At 37.0% G+C, this 26,260-nt stretch overlaps 2 protein-coding genes across 7 annotated transcripts in view; one reads left to right on the top strand and one right to left on the bottom strand.

Annotated features, from left to right (window-relative positions):
- The window catches only part of LOC117402679 (transport and Golgi organization protein 1 homolog), a 34,457-nt gene extending 25,413 nt beyond the window's left edge, over positions 1-9,044 (top strand). Inside the window, exons 17-28 of one of the 2 annotated variants that reach the window (XM_059024281.1) lie at positions 339-429; positions 512-650; positions 928-1,090; positions 1,259-1,294; positions 1,533-1,600; positions 4,828-4,928; positions 5,075-5,200; positions 6,832-6,930; positions 7,035-7,111; positions 7,253-7,336; positions 7,551-7,803; positions 8,193-9,044. In XM_059024281.1, coding sequence (XP_058880264.1) covers positions 339-429; positions 512-650; positions 928-1,090; positions 1,259-1,294; positions 1,533-1,600; positions 4,828-4,928; positions 5,075-5,200; positions 6,832-6,930; positions 7,035-7,111; positions 7,253-7,336; positions 7,551-7,803; positions 8,193-8,542 — 1,587 coding nt within the window. In that variant the 3' untranslated portion in view covers positions 8,543-9,044. The remainder of the gene's footprint in view (positions 1-338; positions 430-511; positions 651-927; positions 1,091-1,258; positions 1,295-1,532; positions 1,601-4,827; positions 4,929-5,074; positions 5,201-6,831; positions 6,931-7,034; positions 7,112-7,252; positions 7,337-7,550; positions 7,804-8,192) is intronic. The other variant, XM_059024282.1, reaches the window with a different exon arrangement.
- Positions 9,045-10,406: 1,362 nt separating this feature from the next.
- On the bottom strand, positions 10,407-25,948 carry LOC117402680 (axin interactor, dorsalization-associated protein). 5 transcript variants are annotated; one of them, XM_034004059.3, is made up of 11 exons: positions 25,598-25,941; positions 23,993-24,059; positions 23,074-23,127; positions 22,708-22,762; positions 22,064-22,127; positions 20,659-20,756; positions 18,567-18,578; positions 18,095-18,217; positions 17,554-17,676; positions 11,789-11,906; positions 10,407-11,303 (listed from the first exon to the last, which is right to left on the bottom strand). In XM_034004059.3, exons 1-11 carry the CDS (start codon positions 25,702-25,704, stop codon positions 11,207-11,209), a joined length of 918 nt encoding a protein of 305 aa, XP_033859950.1. In that variant the 5' UTR covers positions 25,705-25,941; the 3' UTR covers positions 10,407-11,206. The 5 variants fall into 5 exon arrangements, 4 of the variants coding, with proteins under 4 accessions (XP_033859950.1, XP_033859951.1, XP_058880266.1 ...); XR_009328707.1 differs by lacking the exon at positions 10,407-11,303 and adding an exon at positions 15,521-15,696 and having other exon boundaries at positions 11,794-11,906; positions 25,598-25,947; XM_059024283.1 differs by lacking the exons at positions 10,407-11,303; positions 11,789-11,906 and adding an exon at positions 11,913-13,036 and having other exon boundaries at positions 25,598-25,948.
- Between the last annotated feature and the right edge of the window lie 312 nt (positions 25,949-26,260).

The raw sequence follows: 26,260 nt of genomic DNA, 5'->3' as shown, positions 1-26,260 counted from the left end.
TACTGGGCCAAAACCGTCTCAGGTCTGTGCTCAAGTGTAAACGGGTGGCTCAAATGATAGTCTATTCTTCTAAGCTGATTGACTCTGAGCCAGGAAGTTGTAAGTGTAAATGCTCTAACACTGTATTGGAAACTTTGGAAACTGAATTTTGACTATGATCAGGGCAGAATTCTTTTTTTTGGGTTTCAAAGACGTTAATTTCACAATCCAAAATATTTGACTTCCTTAGGTTAGATAGTCTTAAGATTTGTGCTAATTGTTTTGTAATAAGGATTCCAGCTGTATTCTTTTGCTGTTTCATAATACATGTGATTTTATTTTTACATTTTTTTATATAGATAAAGACAACTCTGACAATTGTTGAAGAAGAACGTGACCGATATCGGGCAAAACTACTGGATGAAGAAAATTCCAGACACCAACTGGAAGGTAGATTGTAAATTTGTTCACAATGAAAGTTTCTTCTCTAAACACATTCTAGAATAGTATTTAAGTACTGACTGTTTTTCAGAGCAAATAAAAAAGCTGGAGCACGATCATGCTTCTTTGAACAGCAAGAAGTCCCATCTCGAAATTGAATTCAAATCCATGCAACAGAAACTGGAGATCATGAATGAGTTGTACCAACAGAAAGAGAATGCACTCCAGCAGTGAGTATTCAAGCAGCTGTCTGCTGGTAAATTGTTGGGAGAGGACAGTGGTTTGATTCGTTGTCTAACTATTGCAAATTATCTTTGACCCTCTTGAGGAACACCCTTGGTTTATTTAAATTGCATCACATGCATTTAATACAATAAATAGGGCCATATATTGTTTAATACATTTAAAAAGGACTGCAAACACTTAAACAGTATGTAATGGGATAACTAGATTTTTATTATTTACTTAAAAGCGAATGATAGGAGAATAATGTTTGCTTGTTTACAGAAAACTAACACAGGAAGAGTATGAGCGCCGTGAAAAGGAGCAGAAACTATCTGAAGTCGATAGCAAGGCTGTGCAAGCAGGAGAAGAATTAAAGATTTACAAGCAAAGAATTCAAGAAATCGAGGAGGAATTACAAAAAACAGAGCGCTCTTATAAAATTCAGGTATGTTTGTTTCAGAAGGTGTGTTTTTTTTGTGTGTGACAGTTCTACAGTTCAACTCCGGTTACAATTCTACTGTATAGCTAAAATGGGCACTTGATTTTTTGACTGCTTGCTTGCAACTTACCTACGTTTTTTTGACTGGCTTGCCAATTATTATTTTTATTTAAGATTGCATCTCATGAAAAGAAAGCACATGAAAACTGGGTAAGTGTTAAATGCCATCTATATCTGTTAAACATTCAATAGTGCTGGATTAAGACATACCAAAATTCAATGACAAACGCTTTGACTAGAAATCATTGACAAATACTCTGTCGAAACGTTTGTCATTTCATTTTAATTAATGTTTCTAAAAATGGTCAAATATCGTAAATTCACAAAATTGCTTTATGTATGATATTTAGGCGTAATACTGACCATTTTGACTTTCTGTTTTCAACAGCTTAATGCACGAGCTGCTGAAAGGACTTTAGTGGAAGAGAAGAGAGAGACTTCAAACCTAAGGCAAAAGTGAGTTGGTTCCAAATTGAATTTTGGGAATTCTGTGTGTTTGTAATATCATTGTCACACTAAACTTAATACCTGAAGGCAGTGGTTCACAATCTATGGTCCGCTGGTTCCCTTCAGGTGGTCCTTGGAAAGGTTACAGAATTACTGAAAGGAAGCGGCAGCATAGTTTAGATCCCATTGCAAACCCAAAATGCTAGACTACAGAAGCAGGAAGAAAATGCATACATGGAGAATATCTCCAAATTAAAAAAAAGGTCTAAACTCTGTGTAGTTTGAGTGTCTAAAATGTATTCTTTACTAGGGAGTAAGCTATACTGTTTGTGTGGTCCGCCAAGATAAAAAGATTTAAAAGAAAAACAGGTGGGCCGCAAACAAATAAATCTGCGAACCACTGCCCTACGGAGAGTGCCATCTGCTACCGTTCGTCACGCCAGAGGGAAATCTTATCAAAGTAATTCATTCTGTATCAAGTAATCCTCAAAACAGAATTAATTGCTTTGTGATTTAAAACAAAAGTATAATATGTGTAAAGTACCTCACTTCCTAGTCAATACCAAAAATTCATACCATAGCACATACCTAGCATCTTCTAAACTGATTCTTGCATGTATTTCGTCATAAAGCAACACTAACAGGGTTTTCAAAATAAGCCGGCATCTGGCGCTATCCACCGTCTGATACTATATTTGCGCCTGCTACTTAATTAAAAAATATTGATTATTTTCGGGTATTATCATTCAGTCCATTCAATCTATAGTACGTAATAGCTATACATATGTTACTTGATTGCAGTAGAATAAACTCATTTACTAAATTTATCTCTCCAGATTTTGCTAATACAGATATCTAAAATATGACACTGTGCTTGCTGTGGTGTATTTAATATTGAAACTAGCAGAACGAACACGCTGAAAAAACAAACTAACATGTAATCATAAGACCTGTCTGTGTTACAATACATGCTGTCAGATCAGGACTTAACTAATGCTGAGCATGGGAGCTGCAGCATGCTGTTTCCCATATTACAACGGTACACAATTGAAGGTGAATTGTTGTTGTTGTTGTTGATCTTGCCTTGCTGTGAGCAGTGCTGAAATAAAGCTCCTTCATTGCACTAATGGAGTACTTTGTCAGACACTACAAGCAGACCACTACTAGTCTAGCACATGCTTAAACCATCCAAAATTACGCCAGAATGCACCATTTGAATCCCTTTTTTCAAAAATGGGCCAGGGGGAGGAGAGAGACACCCACCCTCCCACACACTTCCCCCATCGGTGCCCCTTACTACCTTGTAAGTGGCACATGCCTTAAAATTAATTGAAAACTCTGCACCAATAGTGGACTGTAATTAAATTGCAAGAAATAAATTAAAACAAACAAACAAAAAAACTATTCCAAAATGGTTGCAAAAAACAACAGCATAAGGAAAACACTAATGCAGTAGAATCAAGAGGGTATCGCCACCAGAATTATCCCGGGTTTAAAAGGCATGTTGTATGCAGACAGGCTAAAATTGAATCTATTCAGTCTTGAACAAAGAAGACTATGCGGTGATCTGATTCAAGCATTCAAAATCCTAAAAGGTATAGACAATGTCGACCCTGGGGACTTTTTTGACCTGAAAAAAGTGGGGGGACACTGCTGTTGTACCCTTGAGCAAGGTACTTTACCTAGATTGCTTCAGTAAAAACCCAAGTGTATAAATGGGTAATTGTATGTCAAAATAATGTGATATCTTGTAACAATTGTAAGTCGCCCTGGATAAGGGCGTCTGCTAAGAAATAAATTATATATATATATATATATATATATATATATATATATATATATATATATATATATATATATATATATATATATATATATACTTTGTCCTTTTGAAATGCAATAGTGATATTTCAGCATGCAGTCTCAATAAACCCTGATCTTAATCAGCAGATTTGTCTTTAAACAAGCAAGTACAATATTGCAAAATATTACATTTAGACAGGGGCAGCCTTGTAATTTGAGTTTGTTTGCACTTGGCCCTGGTGTTTGATGTCTGAGTGTGTTCTATACAATATAGTACAACATTTAGAGTGCCTTCCGTGAAACACCACAAAGCACTGTACATATAATGTACAGTGCTTTGTGGTGTTTCGGCGAAGAATTGCATAAAAAGGGCGCATGGGACCTCAGTGCTGTACCCCCCACAGTTTTAAACTGTGCCTTTGGGATGGTCAATGGCCCTGCAGTAGAAGAGCATAGAGAACAGGCTCAGACAACATGTCTGAAAGATACCGAAGGAGCAGGACCATGAAGGATCTTGGGTCAAAAACAAGATCTTAAAATCAGTCCTAAGTGAAACAGGCAGCTAGTGAAGGCTTCTCAAGACCGATGTAATATGCTCCATAGACCCGGTACGGTCAGCAGAATCCATCACCATCTCCAGTAGTTTTTACGGGGGGATTTTAGTAGACCAGTGAGCAGCTGGTTACAGTAATCCAGTTGTGAATAAATAAACTCACGGACCAGGGTTTCAGCAGAGCCTTGGTCTAAAACACTTCTTAGCCTAGTTTATAGTCCTTAGATGAAGAAAAAGGCTGTTTTTCAAATCATTTTGATGTGCTGGTTAAAGTTAAGCTCAGAGTCAAATAAAATGGTAGGTTTTAACACATGTTCAGTATGGTTTAGGAACACATGATCAGTTGGTAGCTGAACCATAGCTGAAGTTGTGATAAGATCACAAAATTATTGAGGATCAATGCCAAATAAAATGAAATCATGAAAAAGAACACAGCACTTCTGTGTTTTCACTGGTTCTCTCTGTGATGCCAGGGTGCTTAGGCTGCTTCCTCTATAAGCATATGGTTCATTCCACTTCGTTTCTGTTTTTTGGTTGTGCACAGATCATATTGAGGTATATGTGCTATAATACAGTAGTCTGCGTTTTGAAGAAAAGATTTTGGTTTAATGCACTGCAAGTTCTGGACCAGGTCCCTCCTGGGAATTCGCAAATCACTCCTTGTTGCATTCTCATTATCACTTTACAAAGCTGTATTTTATGCTTCTATTTGTCAAGTTCAACTATTGGTATCATCCAAAAAAAAAAAAATACTGGTTAGCAGGCATATTTGTTTTAAGTTCAAACCATGTGTAATGCATTCTAGTGAATTTCTATTATTATTTCGAGTAAATGTTTTGGAAATTATGGCAAGTGAATCATTCTTATTGTTTTTTACCAGACTTGTTGAAGTTAATGACAAGCTCGCAGAAATCCAAAGACCTTCTCTAATTAAACCAACCCCCGGCCGCCCAGATAGACAGATCCCACCACCACGTAGAGGTAAGAGATTGGGTTGTTACATTTTCACGTATTCACTAATGAGACCGACCGTTATTTTTTTTTATTAATATTTTTCAACTTGTGTTTTTAGGTTCATATCACCTTGATCATATGATATAGTAATTGTATTTTCTTTTCAAAACCAGGCACACTGAGCCGTGATGACTGCTATGGCCCATCTCCTGTGAGTGGAGGTGACCCCTCACCCCCACCAATGATTGAGGGCCCTGGGCGCCCTCCTTCTGCTCCTGTGGGTAGAAGAGAACCCTTCGGTAAGTCAGGTAGTCTAACCAGTAGAATTGTAACCCTTACCATAGAAACATGCTTCTCTGTATACACAACTGTATGTTAAAGGTACATGTTAACAGCAATTCAGTTTTTCAGTTGGAGATGCCAAGTGATGGGCAGAAGGATTCTTAGACAACCAATATTCAAGTTTGAGACTTTTTTTTTTTTTTGCACACCTTCAGGGTATATTGTGTAATTTTCAAACATTTATTCACCTGGTCCCACCCCAAGTCTGTTGAAAATAACTGCTAATTTCCTCCAAAACAAAACATTGCTCAACGAAATACTAGTCTGGTTGGGTGAGCATCTTTTTGAAAACTGTAGCTAAACAAGGGGTTTACTGGCTTCCTCGTCTTTATTTTTCTTTTGTGTCCTATCTTTCCAAAACCTGTTTCTTGGACACTGTAGGTGCCTTTCAACTCTCTGGTTTGTTTATTTTTTTTAAAGGGGCAAAATCTAAATGTCTCGTTATTATTAAGAAAAAAACCTGGTAATAAAAACAATTATTTGCCATATTGATGTATATGTTTCATAAATACATTGGTTAAATAAGTTGCTTTACACTGGACGCCCACAAAGAAATAGGAGCACAGTCTACTTCAGATGCTGTCCATTGTACTTTACACAGCCGGTGGGAAAGCTTCCATAACATGGACAGTATTCTAAAAAAAAGAACGTTCTGTTGCAAGCTGATGCTTTGACGCAACGTGCTTGGTGGGAAAGGACCTTTAGCAACAAGGAGATCTCCAACTCCACAAGGGTATTATAGCTTTCATGATCCTTCACCACTACCGGCAGATTATTTTAGGTGCATTGCGTTTCTGCCACCATCATCTGACTGTTATGAACAAGACTAGTTTTAGACAACTTAATAATAGAACAATTACAAACTGTTTTTTCTATACAAATCACAAATATCAAGCAATTATTTTAAATAGACTTGAAAATAAACTGCATCTTTTTCACTACCACCCCCCCCCCCCCCCCGCCAACAAAAAATAAATTAAAAAAAAATCGTAATAACTATTTTTTTGGGCTAACAGCAAATATTCAATACCGAGGCCAAGCCTTTATGTAGTATCATAATGGAGTTTGTTTTACACTAACTGCTGCCTTCACAATTAGAGCCACTAAACTAATAGGAACAGCACAACAGAGCTACACTGGTTGTAGCAGGACATATTTAGTTTTAATCCAATTCTTAGGCAACAATACTGGTTGATTTTATATTAGAATTGCATGTGATGTTTCAATGGGGTGGGGTGGGGTGGGGTGGGGTGGGGGCGGTATAATGGTATTGGTTCAACATAATTTAAATTTATGGGGATACAAATTTATAAAACGTGGTACTTCACTTGGCTAGTTGTGTGTTAAAATTCAGAATGTCTATCACCTCAATAATAGTTATATAGAGGTTGATGTATATCATTTAAAAGGACATACTGTCCAAAACGTCCTAAAACTTAAGTTTTAAATTCATTTTAAAATGTGCTAATTTTAAACTTTACTTTTTCTGTCATAAAATTGTTTTTGTCACTTACATTTTGTTAATTGAATTCCAGGTTTGATGACTTGATCAGTCTTGCATTATGTTAACATTTAATACCTTTCACAGGTCACATGGATGGTCAATTTGGTCCAAGAAGACCCCCATCTGAAACTTCAGGACGATTTTCTGTCCCTGAACATGGACTTCCACCTCCATTCAGAGCAGGTATGCTCATGCAAGATACTATGATTTTTTTTACAGAGAACTGTATTATGTTGGCCTGATTTTTACCTAACTCATAAGATAACTAAATTTTATTTATGTTCTAGATGTTGGAGTATGTGCCCCACCATTGATGTCTAGTGGCCCAAGGACTTCATCACCTAGCATTCAGTTGGATGGATCGGTAAGTCAATGAGATGGTTTTATAGAGATAGCTAGCGATAAAACAGAAGTTGTCTCTCATTGTATCTCTACCCAGTATTTTCTTTTATTCATTAATTTACTGTCTGGCTTATTTTTCATCTTTTCCTATTCTGTTCAAAAGCAAAACCCTGTTGATATAAATCCTGTTGAACCTCAGGCTTTCTCTTCTTGCCCTTGTCCTTCCCCACCAAAAGAACCAGATACTGTGAGTATACAGATCAGGGTTGCATGGTGTATGTAACCGATCCTGGGGACTGACATGCTTTATAAAAAATGTATGTATTTATATGGGGAGCACACCAGAAAGCTGGATTCTAACATACACCACTAACTGAACAGGGCATGGTTCAGCAACTTTTGTCAAGTGCACCTGCTTTGTTTAAATTAAGCTAATTAAGGGATTTCTTTTATTTTTTTAGATTAACTCTAAAGCTGAAGGCCCACCATCATTTCCAGGGACTCCGATCATGAATTCACCAGTGACTGGTCCTGCACATCCACCACCATCAAAAGGATTTGCCCCTCCACCAATGACCGGACCTCCCAATGGAAATGCCCCTCGGCCTTTATCTGGGCATCCTCTTCCTGCCCCAGGCCCTCGCTACGGACCTCCACATCCAGTTAGAGGACCCTATGGTCCCAAGCCATATGGACCTGCTCCACCATTGAGTGGTAATGCTTTATTAAACATTTTTTGTATACCACATTTATTCACACGATAATTATGCAATGTTTTTTGTAACCGTGAAATTTCTCAATCATGGTGTAAGTGTTTTATGGTGTTTTTTTTACTGAAAATTGTTTGTACCAGGGCTTTATAAAATGTAGGTGTACTTTAGTTCATCAAGGTTCAGTTTCACCAGTCAGTTGCCATATCTTAGTGTAATCTGTCTTGTGTTTAAAAAAAAAAAAATCATTTTTTGGAAAAGTGCCAGGGAACACAAATGGTATAATCCCAACATTAAAAGTCCATAAGCATTATAAACAATTTTGAAACAGTATATTAAATCTCAGTATCTCTGCATCACAAGATCCTAATTTTTTTTTTTATATATATATAGTTCGTGGACCACCACACCGAGACTATCCGCCAGGACCTCCCCCTCCATTTGGCTTAAGGGATTTTGCACCTGGAATGAGAGACTTGCCCTCTGGTTTTCCACCACCACATGGACCTCGGGACTATCCCTTTCCACCCAAAAACATGCCTCCTGGGACTGTTCCTCCACTAGGCATGAGAGACTATCCAGGCCCGCATGCTCCACCAACACAGATGGGTCCCAGAGACTTCAAAGCAGGCCCCCCAGTACCACCACAGATGGGCCCAAGGGACTGTCCTCCAGGCCCTGGTTTGCCACCACAACAGATGCAACCCAGAGACTTCTCATCAAATTCACAGAATGGGCCATAAATTTCGCCTAATGGTGGTATTTTATTCAACTAAGCAGAGCGAAAAACTGTTTCTGCTCTTTTTATTTTTAAATTCTGCTTTGACAATAGTAAAAAATAAATTCATTATAACACCAATGTCTTGTCAAAATGTGTTTGGAATTCAAGCAAATGTTAAATGAAAACTTAGGGCAACTCTGTGTGGCCTATTACCGTGCAATATCAACTTAATGAGAATCTGGGTGTGCTTGCTTTTTTTATATATATAATAAATGCAGCCCCTGTATTATCTGGATTTCCTGTGGAAATACTTGTTTACTTCTTAAAATCGCCTGCAGTTGTATTAGCGTGCTCACACATCACATGTTTTATGGTCCATACTATATACTCTCAGCTGTAGCTCTGATGACTTCACTTAATTTATAGGAAAAAAGTGTTACATTGTGTACAAAAAGGCCAGGAGAGGTGTAACTCACTTTACTATATTTGGAGAAAATTTATTAATAAAGATGGTTAATTACTTGTTTGCTGTGAGCCTTTTTTTATCAGTCAAATATGAAAGAACAAACTGTCTTATTTGCACACACTGCCTTTTGAAACACTTAATTTTCTAGGTTTGTAGTTCAGCTTTTTGGCTTTTTGTTTTCTTTCAATTTAAAGCAGATTTTTTTTTGTCCCGTTCTAACAGCATTTATAAAATTAAAGTAGCCAAGTTTTGTGCTTTACAGAACTGCTGAAGGTTTTTACGATAACTTTTCTTGGTGTCTGAAATATGGACATATATAGTTTGAAATCTACACTTTATTTTCCCTTCCCTGTTGCATTCAGTGGGTGATTAATTAATTCTACAAGATGTACACATTACCCAACACTTAGAACAAACAGTGCTACATTATGTTGTGCAATGAGTTATAACTAAATACAAGAGATTAAAAAGTTTTCAATACACCACTCGAGCACTTCAAACTACATTTTCTCAGACAAGCTTTTTGCACCACAGTAAAACACAGGTTAAGATAAGTTCTGCGACCATCTTACCCACGAATAGTGATGAAGAAAATGGTTCCCAAACAGTATTATTATTAGTGTCTATACCTTTCTGAAAACCCCTTTTGTAAGAGCAGTTTTCTATATACAATTACATTTTCCTGGCCTACAAATAATAATAACGCAACTTTAAAAAATTGTCTAGTGTCAAAAGTATTTTTACAGACAGGTCTACCTTTCTTTTTGATGGAGGTTACAGATGAACACGTATTTCAATTGGCACGTGGGTATGTTGCATTGTGACAGGCTAGCTGTAGGGGTGACGTCAGGCCAGAAACAACGTCAGTCACGGCACTGCATTATGGAGCACAGCACTAAAAGTGAAGGATTTATGTATGGGAAGTTTATTTATTTATTTATTTTTAACTGTCTTGACAGTTCACTGAATAGAAAGACTATTACTTGTATCTGTTAGTTCCAGTATCACAGAATGCATCTAGTCTGCTGTAGAATCTGCTTGCTGAAAACATGCCTTCACTTCTCAAAATACACTTTCTAACAGTTCTTCTGCTACAAGCAGCAACACGTGAAACCCGCCAGTTTTGAGAGTACTTTTTTTAATTCAGGATCTCTGCAAGCTTGTGAATCAAGCTACATCATGTCAGTACGATACAGGGTGTCCCACTTGAAAGTAGCCCCGTAAATATTCAGTTAGATGCTGGCATTTAGTCCATGTCCGGAGTGACATTACTGTGTAAACTCAGTTTGTAATGGGATTATTTATTTATACGTTGTAATAGTTACTGGACTACTTTCAGTGGAACACCCTTTTTTTTTTTTTTTGGCAATGAAAAACAGTTTGAGTATATGAGTTTAACAGATACCCTTTTAAAGGAAACTGATAAGAAAACCTATAGTTTAATGTGAAATGCAGTAAGGTGAGTAACAAACTGACTCCATTGTGATTGAGCAGTTGGTTCAAACAATTTAACAGCAAAGTGCAGTTTTTCTATAGAAGTCTGTGTAAATAAATATAAAACCATAAAGAGAGGGGCTAACAATATCAATCCAGAAATAAGAAAAAGTTTTTTTTCTGATGGGCTGTTTTTTTGGAGGATAATAATAATAATATCAGTAATAAAACACATTTGAATGAGATGGATGCAGTAACTGTATCAATTAAATATACAACTAAAACCAAGATTAAAAATTAAATTGCAAATAAATTAGTTGTTTTAACCATTATAAGCATAACAGGATCATACAGAGTCAAGATTTTGTGGTTCTCCCTTGTGTAAGTCACACCACTGACCCAGCACATATTTCTCACAAAATATTCCACCAAGGAGAGGGGAGCAGTATGTTTACATAATCTTATAGTTACTGTAAAGATGCTGGTGTCTGAGGTGATTTCTACATGGTCTTCCTTCAAATTCTTTAGTATATGTCCAAAGCACGTTCAACACCCTACATGTTGTTTTGGACCATTCCATGTTGCAGGGAGGAATGAAAAGACCTACCTCAGGTATTATGACAATGTGCTCAGAAACTAAAGAGGTTGGTTCATTGCTATGGTAACAGGATAGGAAGGTACGTTAGTCTTTTAGCACGGTATGTTGGATGACCCTGCTACGTACAACTACTGTGGTTAAGTGGTGTGAGTTGGTTCATTGAACATGTACTGCAGTTTTGGTCCAGGTTATTCCTTGTGCAATGTCTGGCGGAGATGGAGATAGAGTGGTTTTTTGGTCAGTAAATTAAGTTTCTTCCTTTTGAAATCCGTTGGCTTCTTGTATCTGTAAGACAAGATCAGCAAATATATCAGACCCAGTTTGAAGTAACTCCATGTCAGTTCAATTGTTAGTTAACAAGTACCATCTTGGGCTCCGTTTAATGATATTATATAACTACAGTACAACCTTAAAATTGCTTTTGAAATGATGTAGGAAATCAATCAAAATTCTGGTACCACAGTTACACTAAAATACCAGCAGTATAGTACGACGAAAGTTTTATCTTAGTGTTGAGATTATTTAAATGCATGACAATCACATCAAATTATACACAAAGCAGTATAAAATACAACATAACATAAAAATTGGACTATGCTAATTTTTAGATCTGCACCCTTTTTATTACATACGACATACGACTCCTGTTGTCTATGTAAATTGCTGAAATTACTTTTTGTTCCTCTGTTCACAAACACATGACAATTCCACAAACCAAAAAAAATGTCAGCACCCCTCCAGGATTCACAAGAAGCACCTGCTGTACTTACAGTTCTACAATAATTGGCCCAGGTTTGATCTCATCCATTTCCATAAAAGCAAAACATTTTGTGCTGGTAAACCTTTTCTTGGGTTTGTAGTGTTTCAATTCAAAGAAAATAGCTGCCCCTGCAAAACAAACAAACAAATAAATCTGCAGCCCACATCAAGCAAAAATCATTTCAGCCAAATAAATAGCCATACTCTAAAGACTCCATCTATAAAACCTTATTTTATATATTGTTTCATTGGGTTCTGTATGATTATCAATTGTTGTTAAACTTAGAGAATTTGTTGCCATGCTTACTGCTATTCCAGCAAGAAATGCTGATTGTAGGCAAGTGAGGTGGGGTTGCATATTAGTGTTTCTTTGTATTCTGTTCCATGAATGAAGCACTGTGCACTATAGCCTGTCTGAGACTGACATGCTTCTCTACTTTAATTCCCCACCACCAGCATTCAAAAGTCTTTTCAGAAGCATGGCAACAAATTTGAATTAAATCTACACAACACATTCTGCATTGTGAAAAAGTATGCAAAGTTCTGTACAAAACATGTTCATTAACTAAGACCAGAACAGAGAGACAAAATAAGTCACTGGCCTTTAAGCCTTCTTTGCACACTGATCCTTAAGTTTATGAACAACACAGCCATAAATGCATATGAAAATACAGCAAAAACTATGAAGTATTAAAATTAAAAACAAGTGTAGTTACCTTACTGAATTTTCTCTGCAGTGCTAATGACTGAATCGTTTATATATTTAAAAAAATAATAATAAAAAAAACCACGCTGTATACAAAGCCATTCAGTTTATTTGTTCATATATACTTCTGCTAGCTCAGCGAGGTGTTGGCTTCAGGCTCATACACCGAAAGATTTTTTCGACATCACTAGTATTGCTGGGTACAGCTAGACACTTTGCAGCCATTTGCTGCGGGTGATGGAAATGACCCTTCACTGAAGACCAAAAGATAAATGAATTGGTGTCCTGAGGCTCTTCAAAGCTACAGCTCGATATCCTCCCATTTCTCTCACAGCGGCCTCTGAATACCCAGGTAAGGACGCCAAAAGTCAGTTGTTTCTGTCCAGTAAGTTGACAAGGTTTGGGTTCAAAAGCATGACAGCTTTAAAAAAATATATGTTTTCGTGGGGGTCTTAGATGGTTAATCTCCCAAATAAATTTTGATGTCATAGGATGAGAACACCAGATGGCCTGCCCAGCCAGGTAAAATGCTGGAAATCGCAGCAATATGAGCCTTGATGGAGGAAAGAGAGAGACCCTTATGAAACAGGTGACTGAGGTAGGATAAAAAAAATCATATACAGATATGTACAGTTGTATACAGTTGTATGGTGCAGGAATTTGGAATTGCAAATAAATTCTCTCCATTTGCCTGTAGAAGCCTGGAAAGTGGAAGGTTTCTTGAATGCAAGAAGGATGTTTTTTGCTTGCTCCGATAGTCCTTGTTCTTTTAAAAGTTGCCGTTCAACTTCCAGACAGTCAGTTGAAGTACTGACGGATTGAGGCGGACCCTACTCCTACTGTTCTGTGACAGTAGATCGAGGCCTACCGGTAAGTGCAGGGGCCCCGTCTCAGCCATTTCCAGGATTTCTGAAAACCAAAACCTCTTGGACCCGTTAGGTGCTACCAAGATGAGGCTTGCCTTGTCTCTTTTGACCTTCCAGAGTATTGATGGGATTAGTCGCAGGTGTGGGTATGCATACATTAGGTTTCTTGACCATGAAATGGACACTGTTGTCATGTCTGTTTTCTGACATAAATGGGAGCAGAAAAGTGGCTTTTGAATTTTTTCTGTTGTAGCAAACAGGTCTACTTGTGGATGGCCTAGTGTTTTGAATATCCAGTGTACTACCTTTCGGCACCTTTGAAGTGACTTGCCAGTTGACGAATTGTGGTCACTCTCTCCTCTGTGAGGTACACTCTTCCTGTTAGTGTATTGAACTGGGCTTTCAGGAAAACAAGAAATTGAGCTAGAGAGAGTGATGGTTTTTCTTGATTAAGAAGTAAGCCCAGGTTCTGAAAAAGCAGAAGAGCCCTGGTCCTGTGTTCTTAGGCTTTTTCTTTGGAGGGAGCGCTCAGCAACCAATCATCTAGATAGGGGATAGATGTGGATGCCCATACCTCCAAGATGTGCTGCTACCTCTGCCATCACCTTGGTGAATACCTTGGGGGCTGTGGAAATCCCAAAAGGAAGCACTCAGAACTGGTACTGACGGTCCTGGATGGACAAACTGAGATATCTCCTGTAGCTGTGGTGTATACGGAGATGGAAGTAGGCATCTTTTAAATCTATAGAAATCAACTAGTCCCCTGGTTGGACTGCCTTAGTAATGGTGGCTAGGGATACCATCTTGAGCTTTTCTGACAGGATGTATCTGTTCAGACTTCTGAGGTCTAGAATAGGTCTGAATTTCCTGTTCTTTTTCTGAGTTAAAGTATTCTGAGTAATTGCCCTGCCTTTGAGAAGATGAGGGGGCCTGTTCTATGGCACAGGAAAGGAGCATGGACTTGACTTCTTATTGTAGGAAGTTTCCTTGTGTGTGACCAGTCCATCAGTTTTTTGATGATGCCTGTTACTGGAGGCTGAGGTTGGAATGGTATTTTGTAACCATATTGATCCCGAGGACCCAGGGATCTGATGTTATGTTCTGCCAGTTTGTTAAAAAAAAAAAAAATGAGACCCCCCCCCCCCCCCCCCCCCTACTGGCAGCGGTAAGGGGAAAAAGGCACTGGATGGTAAGAGGTGTCAAGAAGTAGGAGGGCTTACCTCCTTCTGGGGTTTGTATGGTCTAGCTCCTTGACCAAGTTGAAAATGTGTCTATCTCTCAAAAGGGGATTGTTGTGGTTGATGTCTAAAAAAAATCTATTGAAAGAACCTCTCTGGAATGGCGCACCTGTCATCCCTTTGAACAGTACCGAATAGCTGGTCTTGTCTCCATCTGGGACAGAGAGTCCTTGAGTGCCAAAGAACAAGTCACCCTGGAAGGGTAACTCCAGTATCCTGGCCTGTGTATCTGGAGTTAGTGCCAACGTTTTTATCTGGATATACACCTCCGAGCAGCCACCGCACTTACCACAGCCCTGGCACTGGTGTCAATAGCGTCACAGCCAGCCTGACGCCAGAAACAAATGCAGAGATTTGTTTGGCAATTGACTGATATTATTGCTCCATCCATTTTTTCTAGGAACATGGACTGTAGCAGTTAGACTGCTGGACAGTTATTTTTGTGGTCGACAATCTCTGTTGCGTGTCATTTCATGTACCATTATAGACAGCCATCTATCTTTAACAAACTCTAAAATGTCGCCTCTTGGGCTTACTGTTTTCTCAGCCAGGCTGATGGTACGACTCCCACAGTTTTCAAGTTTTCTTCCAAAAAGTTTTTAAAAAGATAGGGTTGTCTACCTTTTCCAGAGGATGTCTGCTTTTATCAAAGCTTCCATCAACTGAAATCTAGCCAAGTCTCTAACTTGTCCAAGTAGTGAACAAACTTAAAAGAGTAGTTTGCTTTTTCAGTCTCCCCAGAGTCGCTCTGCAGCCGTTTTCTTTTTATGCGTTTCTTGCTTTTAAAAAGGTGCTTGATACGAGTGTCCTTTCTGTTGTGGTCTACTGCTTCGTTACACACTTTCATTTAACCAGAGAATAGCAAGAAAACACAGTAAAAGCAGTGTGTTCTCCAACGGTATTTCAACATCTATGACAATAAATCACACATACCAGGCTAATCCAGTTCCTTCGAAATGGACTCCCATATTATCTTTCATCTCTGTATCTTTATAATGTCATCAAACTCTCGGTATTTTTCAACAGCAAGTAGTATTTTTCCGCATTTTGGATACTGGTTCACCCTGGTGGACTCCATGCATTGAAGCTGTTCTCGGATTGGTCAATTCCTAGTTGTTGCGTGAAGAAATCGTAAAAAATAGGATTCAATACTATTTATTTTGCGTCGCTCCAGTGTCATCCTGGTGTCGCCTGTGGTGTAAAAGATACTTCTCAAAAGTATAGGTTTTATTCATTTTGTTGCATCGCATCTGGTGTGTACCACCCTTAAATGTGAAATTATTACAGAATAAATGTAAATTTTCACATTTTAGCATGATCATAATTGAGATATAAAATAGTGTATTTACAGTCGCAAGTATTGGCACCCTACATGTAGTAAGATAATTCAAGAAAACATGTTAAATACAAGCATGTAGTGAACATTAGCCAGTAATTAATAGAACAAACTATTTCTGATAGTTTAACAAACAATTAAAATAAATAAATAAATAAATAAATAAATAAATAAATAAAGCGCTTAAACAATTTCAAATATTTATTCACGACAAGTAATGGCACCCCTTCTTTAGTATTTTGTGTGTCTTCCTTTTGCTTTTAATTACAGCTTTCAGACATTTATGATATACTGGTTAAGAATTGTTACGTCTTGTTGTGAAATTTTGGCCCATTCTATTGCATATTTCCTTCAGCTCAGATCAAGTCCAAAGTATTTCTATTGGATTGAGCTCTGGTGATTACAAAGGCCATTCCAGAACTTTTATCTCTGTTTTCAAGAATTCCAGTGCTGACTTTGCTATATGCTTGGGTCATTGTGGTGTTGGAAAATAAACTGCCTGCCAATCAGCCTAGGAGCAGATGGTATCATTGTACTTGGTGTAGATTGTTTTGATACATGGCTGCATCTATTCGATCTTTAAATCACATCAATGTCTCCAGCCTCTGAACTCCTAAAACACCCCCATATCATGATCGAACCACCTCTATGTTTAACTGTAGGTACACAATTTTCTTTATTGAAGGCTGTACCCTTTTTTCTCCAAACTTACTATGGTTCATTTTGGGGGAAAAGTGATATTTTAGACTCATCAGACCAGAGAATTTTGCTGAAGAATGCTTCAGATTCCTGTTCTTAATTCTTGGCTTACCTAAGACTGTTTGTTTTATGAATTTTCTTTAAAAAGTGGTTTGCCGCAAGGTCTACATGTATACAACTCTTCAGTGTGGTTTGTACTGTTCTTTCATGTACTATTATACCTGATGTTTCCAAATCTTTCTTTAAGTCCTTGGCTTTTAATCTTGGAATATGTTTTAGCTGTTTGGACAATTCTGCTGTAATAACTGCTGTACCTGTAATTTTCTTTGAATGTCCACTACTTTCAAGCATTTCAATGAAATTTCTTCTGTGGTTCTTGATTATTCCTCGGATTGTGGATTTTGGTATTCCATATTTCTTTGATACTGTTCTGTAGCCAAGTCCTTTGTCGTAGTTTGCTAGGAGTGCTTTTCTCAAACGTGAATCCATTTTCTTTCTCTTGACCATCATCTGCTGTGTTGCCAAAACGTTCTTCAACAAATGTTGAAAATAATGACCTCTTTTTCTGGTTGTTGACTTCATAATGCAGCTTAGTTACTGTGTAATGGTTTTCAATCAATGAATACCTTGAATTAGTTCTATTACACCTTTACACTTAATGTAAAGGTGCCAATACTTTTGTCACAAACAAATATTCTAAATTGCTTCAGTGTTTTTTTTAATATAAAAGATTGTTTGTTAAACTACAGGAACTTGTGTATTTTGGTCTTTGTCATTAATTTGTCGCTAATGGTCACTAAATGCAAGTATTAAACACGTTTTCTTGAAATCTTACATTAAGTGTAGGGTACCAATACTGTATGTATATTTCAATGCAACAATAGGTCAACATCAAAATAACTTCAGTCAAGTGGCAAGATAGGCAACAAACCTTTAGGTAGTCTTTCCAGATGTTTTTGAATTTCTATGTCCACATTAAAATGAATGTATGTATCTTCCTTTCGTGAAACCACAGGAGTGTCTTGCATATGGTTCAAATCAATCCCATTCAAATCTGTATGAAAAAGAATACTTACTGAAAAGTAAAATGGCTGGTTTAAAACAGCATCAGACAATGATAATGTTCAGCTACAAATGTTGCTGACTGAAGACTGTGTCAACTAATTTCAGTACAAGTAAATATTAACATAGTAATATGGTCTCATATTTAAGTGGTTAAATGGTAAATCTTAAAGACCATGTAATGTACATTTTTACATTTTTTTTTGTACCTCAAAGTTGTATTTATAGTGTCTAGTCAGAGCAAGAACTTTCATAACAACTACCATCTATGGACAAAAAGCCTTTTTGTTTATAATGTCTATAATTATAGTATTAGATTAATATAAACCCTTTATAAGAACAGGCTAACAAGTAACTGTAGAGTATAAATCACAAGCCAAAATATTTAGAAAAAAAGCAACCCTTCCTACCCTTTATGCTAACGCTTATGTAGGGATCAATGCATTGTCCAGCGTCTTTAAGTCCAATCTTTTCTATATTAATTGTAAGTAGTGTCATTTTTGGTTCAGAAGGTAACCGTGGTAACAAAGTGCCTGACAATGAAAACAAATCATTTTTGCATTAGGTTAGGCAAACAGAATCACCGTTTGTATCTAAAATCATACTATTTACAGATTTGTGCCCCTCACAGCGATATAATGTTACCAAGATGACTAATTTATGTTGAAAACAAAAACATTAAAATATATATTCACAATTGAATATTTTTTTTAGTAATTAATTGCATGTATATCTCTAAGATTTAAGAACACATCAAATGTATTCCACAGTATGTACATTATTATGTACTGCAAAAATATACTAAAACAGCACGAGAACAAACGGCCATTGCAAGTGCATGACAATATAATGTATAGGCCAATAAGAACAATGTTACTATACCTTCAAAAGCTCCTATGAATGCAGCAGGCAGTTAGGAGAGTGAATGATGAAGCCATGCGCAGGACCAGCAGAAAACAGCATGAAATAAAACAAATGTCAGATATTACACAGCAACACTGCAATACACAACAGTAGTACTGTGACAAAAGCAGACTCGATAAAGAACACTGTATTTCTCAATCCTCAATGTAATGCATGCCAGTTAAGATTTTTAAAGGGATATTAAACATATTGCTTGGATCCAGCTCTTAAGAGTAACAGCAGTTTAATGTATTTGTTAAAATTGTAATATCTGTGTAGTACCTTCCATCAACTATCTTCAGCAGCCTCAGTGTTTAATTTAACTTTTTTTTCTTTTATTAAATAAAAAAGTGCCCAATTATTTTCTCTCCAATTTGAAATGCCCAATTATTTTTTTCTCCTCACCGCAGCAATTCCCCAAACCGTTGACTCAGCAGAGCCAGGATGCGAACCTGCGCTGTATGACTCACCTTGCACACCACATGGCTGTGCTTTTACCAGGTGAGCCTCTCGGAGACCCCAGCAGTTTTTAGGCAACCGTTTTACTGTATTTTCAATATTGCTAAAGCTAAAGAGAGTCCTTACCAAGATTCATCACAACATGATGGTATGGATACCTCAACAACAACCACTTTAAATCCCTTGTGTACAATAATAATAATAATAATAATAATAATAATAATCATCATCATCACTATGTAACACAATTTTTGTTCCTGGGTAGTAAGTGTTATTTCCTAATTGCTTATGCCTCAAAAGTATAGAAAATGGCTATTATTCCCCACAAACTTTGCTTTTGTGACCAGGACAGTGATATTTTGAAATGTACCTATTTCCAATGAGAAAACGGGCGAATTTGTGTCTTTTCGTTCACATAAAGTCAGAAAAAAACAACATATGAATCCAAATGAACATGTATTTATACTAAAGTAATACAAAAATGACTACAAAAGATTTAGAAGCGAGTAGTTTTTCGAGATTTACGATTATACTGTAAATCACTTTCACGAATCAGCCCCCAAATGTAGTCTCCCATCATGTTCTCGTTATACTGTCCTTGGTAGCGGCGTTCAAAGTCCAGTATAACCTGGTGGAAGCGCTCGCCTTGCTCCTCCGAGTACGCTCCCATGTTCTCCTTGAATTTATCAAGATGAGCATCAAGGATATGGACTTTGAGGGACATCCTACAGCCCATTGTGCCGTAGTTCTTCACCAGAGTCTCAACCAGCTCCACATAGTTTTCGGCCTTGTGATTGCCCAGGAAGCCCCGAACCACTGCGACAAAGCTGTTCCAAGCCGCTTTCTCCTTACTAGTGAGCTTCTTGGGGAATTCATTGCACTCCAGGATCTTCTTTATCTGTGGTCCGACGAAGACACCGGCTTTGACCTTTGCCTCAGACAGCTTAGGGAAGAAGTCTTGAAGGTACTTGAAGGCTGCCGACTCCTTATCTAGAGCTCTGACAAATTGTTTCATAAGGCCCAATTTGATGTGCAGTGGTGGCATCAGCACCTTCCGGGGGTCCACCAGTGGCTCCCACTTGACGTTGTTCCTCCCCACAGAGAACTCGGTCCGCTGTGGCCAGTCCCGCCTGTGGTAGTGCGCCTTGGTGTCCCTGCTGTCCCAAAGGCAAAGATAGCAGGGAAACTTAGTAAAACCGCCTTGGCGACCCATCAGGAATGCCACCATTTTGAAGTCTCAAAATGCGTCTGCCGGATGCTTGCAGCCTCTTGATGCCATCTCAGAAAAATGCAGATATGTATCCACTTAGGCAGCTGGAACTAAACTGAACTGGTGGGCTTAAGGCCCCTGTATTTATACTACTATTTATATTACTGGAAAGTTCTAGAAAGTTCTAGAAGTTACTCCAAGTTTACTCAGCACTGAATCTATCTGGAATGTTCTGGAAAATAGGTAAATTACAAAATATGACTGTCCTGGTCACAAAAGCAAAGTTTGTGGGGAATTATAGCCATTTTCTATACTTTTGAGGCATAAGCAATTAGGAAATAACACTTACTACCCAGGAACCAAAAAAAAAAAAAAAAAAATTGTTACACGGTGTAATTTTACCAGGCACTTTTGTAGTGAAGGAATCTGGCGATCCTGCTCCAGCATCATCCTCTTCCTCTAACTCTAAATTCTCTTCTTCACCAGGTGCTAAAATCTTCCTTAAAAAAAAAAAAGGAAGAGATGTGCACAGAATGGGCTGCACTAAAACGCAAATACATTATATTTAGGGCTTCTGTTTTTCTGGTTTTATTAATTGTATTTTTCGGTGCTTTCGTTTTTTATATACTGTATGAAATTTGTGTTTTCGGTTACTTTCCAAAATGCTTGAGCGTTTTTTTTTTTTCTGTTAAAATATGTATAGTAACTCAACAGTACTTGCACACTTAAGTTGTACCTTCTTTCCTTTGCTCTCTTCCACAACAAAATCCATATGGTCACGGGCACATTCTTCTGGGGTTTTTGTGTGTAGGCATTTTTGTACATTTCGCCACAATTCTGTTTTAAATCCTCTGTATCTTAACTGTAATACAGCTTTAAATCCTGCTAACAAGCCTCCATCCTGATTGTAATCTCGTTTTAAATCTCGCAAGCGGAGTCTCCAATAGAAATGTAGTAATGTGCTTTCACTGAGAAGTTGGGGCGGGCTTAAAGTATTCAGAACGAATCAATGATAGGCGCAAGTCAGGAAGGCAGGACATTGCCCAGCAGCACTGGGAAATGTATTTATTATTTTTGTAGTAGGTTTTATTTTTTAATGGGAAAAGGGTAAAGTCAACGTGAATTGATTAACCATTTCCACAGTTTTTCAGGTGTTTTCCTGTGTTTATTGGCTAGCCACCGATTTCATTTTTTTTGTATCGGTGGTGTTTTATCAGGTTTTATCGGTTAAAACTGAAAATCAGAAGCCCTAATTATATTTTTTTGCAATAAATCTGTTTATACCTCTGTATGAAAAGCCCACACTTTGCTAATCCAATCTACTTTTTAAAGATTAACGCCCCAGTGCCTGGAGGTTACTTTCTTTTTTAACTGATAAGGGTCAGTTTTGGTGATTGTTCAAGTCTTTTTTCTAAGGTTGCTAAAATGTAATGCACTTTTGCACTCTAGACACCTTTTGATTTTGGGGAAAGTCGGGGCAGGTTTGTACACTTATGTAATTCATTATCAAAATAGCGATTATATATAGTTTACTATTTCTAAAAAAACATTTGTAAGTGATGCAGGTAAACACTATTAACAGAAACTTTTAAAATTTCCCTGTATGTTTTCTATGATCCCCCACAGTGGATCACTGTATTGCAGTGAGTTTTGTACACTTCCACCACTGATCTCTGTGTTGTGCATAAAGAAGCCCGAAATAACTTCATTTGAGTCTTACCTGCAATGCTGCAATATAACAAAGTGTATTAAAATATACATATATATATAAAAAAAAATGTATAACAGGTGACGAATCTTAAATTACCTTACAGGGACTGGCTGAACATCAAAAGGAAAATCTTTGTTAAAAGTCAGAATATTTTTAATGACTGTTGATAAAGAGAAGAAACATAAAATGAACATTACAAAGTTTTTTTCTGACTGTACACAAACTACATTATAAAGTAATCTATACATTATTCACATGTTTTGGTTGCACCTGTGTCCTTTCAAGCAGAAGTAGAGAAAGAATTGGGAAAACTCTGTGGCAAATCGTTATAGCAATTCTTAATATTGATGTCAGGTTTACCTTCAATATTCCAATCAAAAGCTGCCTAAGATAACTCTGGTCAGAATACCTTACCCTCCCAAAAGAGACTCACCACTCTATTGCTGTACCATTACAGTGGAGCGATTCCACTGTATATCTGTCCCCAACATTGTATTGCTGTATCACTTAAAATAGTTTGAGGAATTTGAGGACACTAAGAGGAGTTTTATTTTTAAATAGTACACCATTATTATTTGTAAACTTTAAACACTAAATGATAAGATATGGCAGTAGTAAAAAAATAATCTGAATAGCAATTTAGTCAATTTAGTTTTTTTTTTTTTACAATGTCTTATGCTGGCTCTGTGTTTTTGTAATGTAACACTTGCATACAGTTCATCAGTTTAAAAAGTACATACTGGGTTCTAGTTTCTTCAGATCTTCCAGCTTGAACTCTTCTTGGGGATGGGTGGACTAAATTAATAAAGGAAACAAAGAAAAGAATACATCAAATACATCAGCCCCAATAATGCAATTCTGTACTGTAAACACAAACTTGTTTTGAGTGATAGTCATTATTCAGCCTTAATACAGTACAGGAAGTGGTTAGTAACAGGGTACAGCTTTAATCTAAAGCACTGTATGTAAAAACCAGGATATATATGCAAGGGGAGGGGACCTCTTCTAATACATTAACAATCACTTATGTCTACCTACAATGACCGTAGAGATTTGTTTCTTCTGATTTCGCAAATAAAAAAAAAGTCAATTAATCCGACACATACCTCCAAAGTTGCACTCCGCAATTCAAGGCATGTTGCAACTTTCCCTAATGTTTTCTGTAAAGACAAAAACATAATCACAACATTCCAAGACTGATGTAAAAAAGAAAGAAAAAAAATTATATATTACACACAGACACACATATACCCCACCCCACCCCACCCCACCCCACCCCACCCCGTAGGTAGCTGTTTTGGAGGTAATGGTCTCCTCTCTGAGTGCATGCACACACACCCTCAGTACTGGGAGATCCTTTGATTGACTGTTTCTATGCTATGTTACAGTGAAACCTCAATGCATCAGTTAATGTGCTGGCTGCCCTCATTCACTGTTCAGAGGTTTACTGGCTAGTAAAAGCAAGTAGCATTTAACAGATTGGTTTATTTTTTATTCTACAAAGCACCGTTTAACAAAGAAACAGGGACATCAGTAGTGTAATCAAAATAAAGTGGCCCAATTCTTTATCATTCTGTATTTTACTTTACAAATTTGTACTTGTTTTATTATTTTAAGAACCCTAGCAGTAAAACGTCCTGATCCTTCAAACATTTTATACTTTTTTTTCAGATTTAAAATCAAAATCTAAATGATATACTCCATAGTAAATTGATAGTGAAAGTTGTATTTAAACCAAGAACAAGTTTAGTGCGTAAAAACATGAGATTGTAACCATGGATGGTTGAGATCAAATCAAGCAGCATTTCAATAGGGTCGCTTTTTCAAGGTGCTGCTTCCAGCAGTGACTCATTTCTACTCATTTAATCACAAACCCAATCAGATATGTGCAGTCTCAGTGAGCTTAACTGCTAAATCAAGAGGGAAATTAGCTTTTAGAATCAGAGCTATTTTCCCTTTGACTAAATGACAAATATTCACAGTTTTGTATAATGCAACGGCACCCCTGCAAAAGTAGAAACCTACCTTTTGATCTTCTGTTAAATCAAAAGAATTGGATGACTGAACCTCTTTCTGTAGATGCCTTGCTAATCTAAATAAAAACCACAAACAGTTTGCATTAATAATGTGTTATATGACAGCTATGGTGGATTACTCCATCGTAGTACAACATCACTATCATGTTTCCAACATACTATACCTAATACATTGCCAGTTTAATTAAAAATGTCATGTACTTGTGATGGTAGCAAAGAGGGAGGTATATCATCTGACATATCTGCTCTATACAGTGAACAAAATAAATCTCCTTAGTTACAAATGGTATTTTTGTTTTGTGTATTTATGTAAAGCTAATATTTACATACTGGTTAAAATGGTAACCAGTTTTGGCCTTCTCTTTTCTAACAATAAAACCTTGTGCAATAAATAACTCATGCAGTGAGGAAGTTTTGTAAACCTACTCAAAACCAAAAAAAAATTACAAGAGAATGCATATTTATATATATATATATATATATATATTACACACACACACACATGTGTGTGCTTTACTATACTGGGACTATCTGAATGGAAACTTAAAAGCCAATGTATTTACCCAGTAGCTAAAAGGTTTCTATTTGTTAATTACTATATTGGACTGTGGGTCAGGGTAACCAAAATAACCACCAAGCAGAAAAGTAAATTAACAATATAAATTCCACACTACAATAAATGATCTGTTTACAGATTAAAACTATCCGAGGAATATAAACAAAATGGATAAAAGGCTAAACCTAAACAGGGAGGGCATACATATGAATTGTGTTTTATTATGGACACTGTACCTTTAACCTGTTCTGTACTATTTTGTTTTTTAAACAAGCTTTGATTTATCTAGCATATAAATTAGAGCTGGTGGCTCAACAGTATCAACTTTCACTTCATACTGGTCCGAGAATTGCGTATGTAGTGGATGGAGAGAGAGAGAGAGAGAGAGAGAGAGAGAGAGAGAGAGAGAGAGAGAGAGAGAGAGAGAGAGAGAGAGAGAATTTATAAGAAGGCGTTTACCCGTGCGTTGCAAATGCAAACACAAAACGCATTAAACTGCTACCTAGTAAGGGAGGGTGGTTGTAAAACAGGCTACGGGTGTGTTCACACAGAGATCATTCTGCGCAGAATCTGACCAGTTTAACCAATGGGTTGGCTAAATTGGTCAGATTCTGCACAGAATCTGTTCAGAATAATCTCCGTGAACGCACCCTACATCTCTACAAACTAAGTGCCGAACCGAAACATTCCAAAAGACATCTAGTTAACACTGACTGTTACTGATAGAGGAAGCAAATTTTAAAACAACATCATATGATAATTATTTGCACTGATAATCCAACGGTTTGCAACTTATAAATATTAACAAAGTTATGAGGATTCTACTTTTATTAAATAAGTAACCATGAAATGCCAGAATTGAAATAGCTATACAGATGTAATTTTCATAAAGTAAAAAACGACAGATACAATTACACTAGATATAAATAAAAACATCGGTCTAACACTTTGTTTGAAAACACCAAAACTGAAAAAAAAAGTTATTTTGTTTCATTTTCATTCACAATGAATTGATATATGAAAATGTTTGCAACTTACATGTGGTATTCATCAATTGCCTCCACTAACTGTCCCCAGGAATCAAAGTCTGTGCCTTTACTAAAACTGGCATGCCATTTCTGGATGGTCTTATTAATATCTGTCATTTTAAAAACGAGTGTTTAAAAGTTTGCATTACAAATATGTTTTTTTTATTTTCCTCCTCTCATTACTGTTTACAGTTAGACAATGAGTCTAACCGGTGCTACCACTGCCTGACCCAACCCCAAACCATTTGTTCCCTCAACCAAGCTTCAATGGTTTCGCCAAAGCTATTCTTTATAGACAAAATAGTCAACTCCGCCTTTTCTTCAGTCCCTGTCGAAGCGATGCATCATGGGAATCCAAAGAGTTCCGGTAGTGACTTATCCCCTATCTATATAATGTAAAATCTGCCTCATTTCCAACTCCAAGCCTTCTCTTTTTAAAACGATTGCATTTTTAAACACGATTCATCTATATTTACTTAGAGACACCCCTCCTTAACACATACGTGTTATTATTTCTACGATCGATGTTTTCACCTGGCCTGACAAGAGCTCTTTAATACTTAATAATATGGAACACCGGCATACAACACAATAGGATAATAGAGATATCGTGATATGACGTGACAAAACATTTCTCAGTGGAGCAGTTTTTTTTTTTTTTTTATAATTTATC

Source organism: Acipenser ruthenus, chromosome 5, assembly GCF_902713425.1.
Source record: "Acipenser ruthenus chromosome 5, fAciRut3.2 maternal haplotype, whole genome shotgun sequence".
Classification (NCBI taxonomy): Eukaryota; Metazoa; Chordata; class Actinopteri; order Acipenseriformes; family Acipenseridae; genus Acipenser; species Acipenser ruthenus.
This window is presented reverse-complemented; position numbering and strand designations above follow the sequence as displayed.

Bases quoted from the DNA above. Each gene is read 5' to 3' on its own strand.
- LOC117402680 (XM_034004059.3), bottom strand. From the start codon at position 25,704: ATGACAGATATTAATAAGACCATCCAGAAATGGCATGCCAGTTTTAGT. The intron at 22,128-22,707 runs GTATGTACTTTT...CTTTATCAACAG, and splicing joins TCTGAAGAAACTAGAACCCA to TCATTAAAAATATTCTGACT. The intron at 11,304-11,788 runs GTAAGTACAGCA...CTTGTCTTACAG, and splicing joins GGGCCAATTATTGTAGAACT to ATACAAGAAGCCAACGGATT.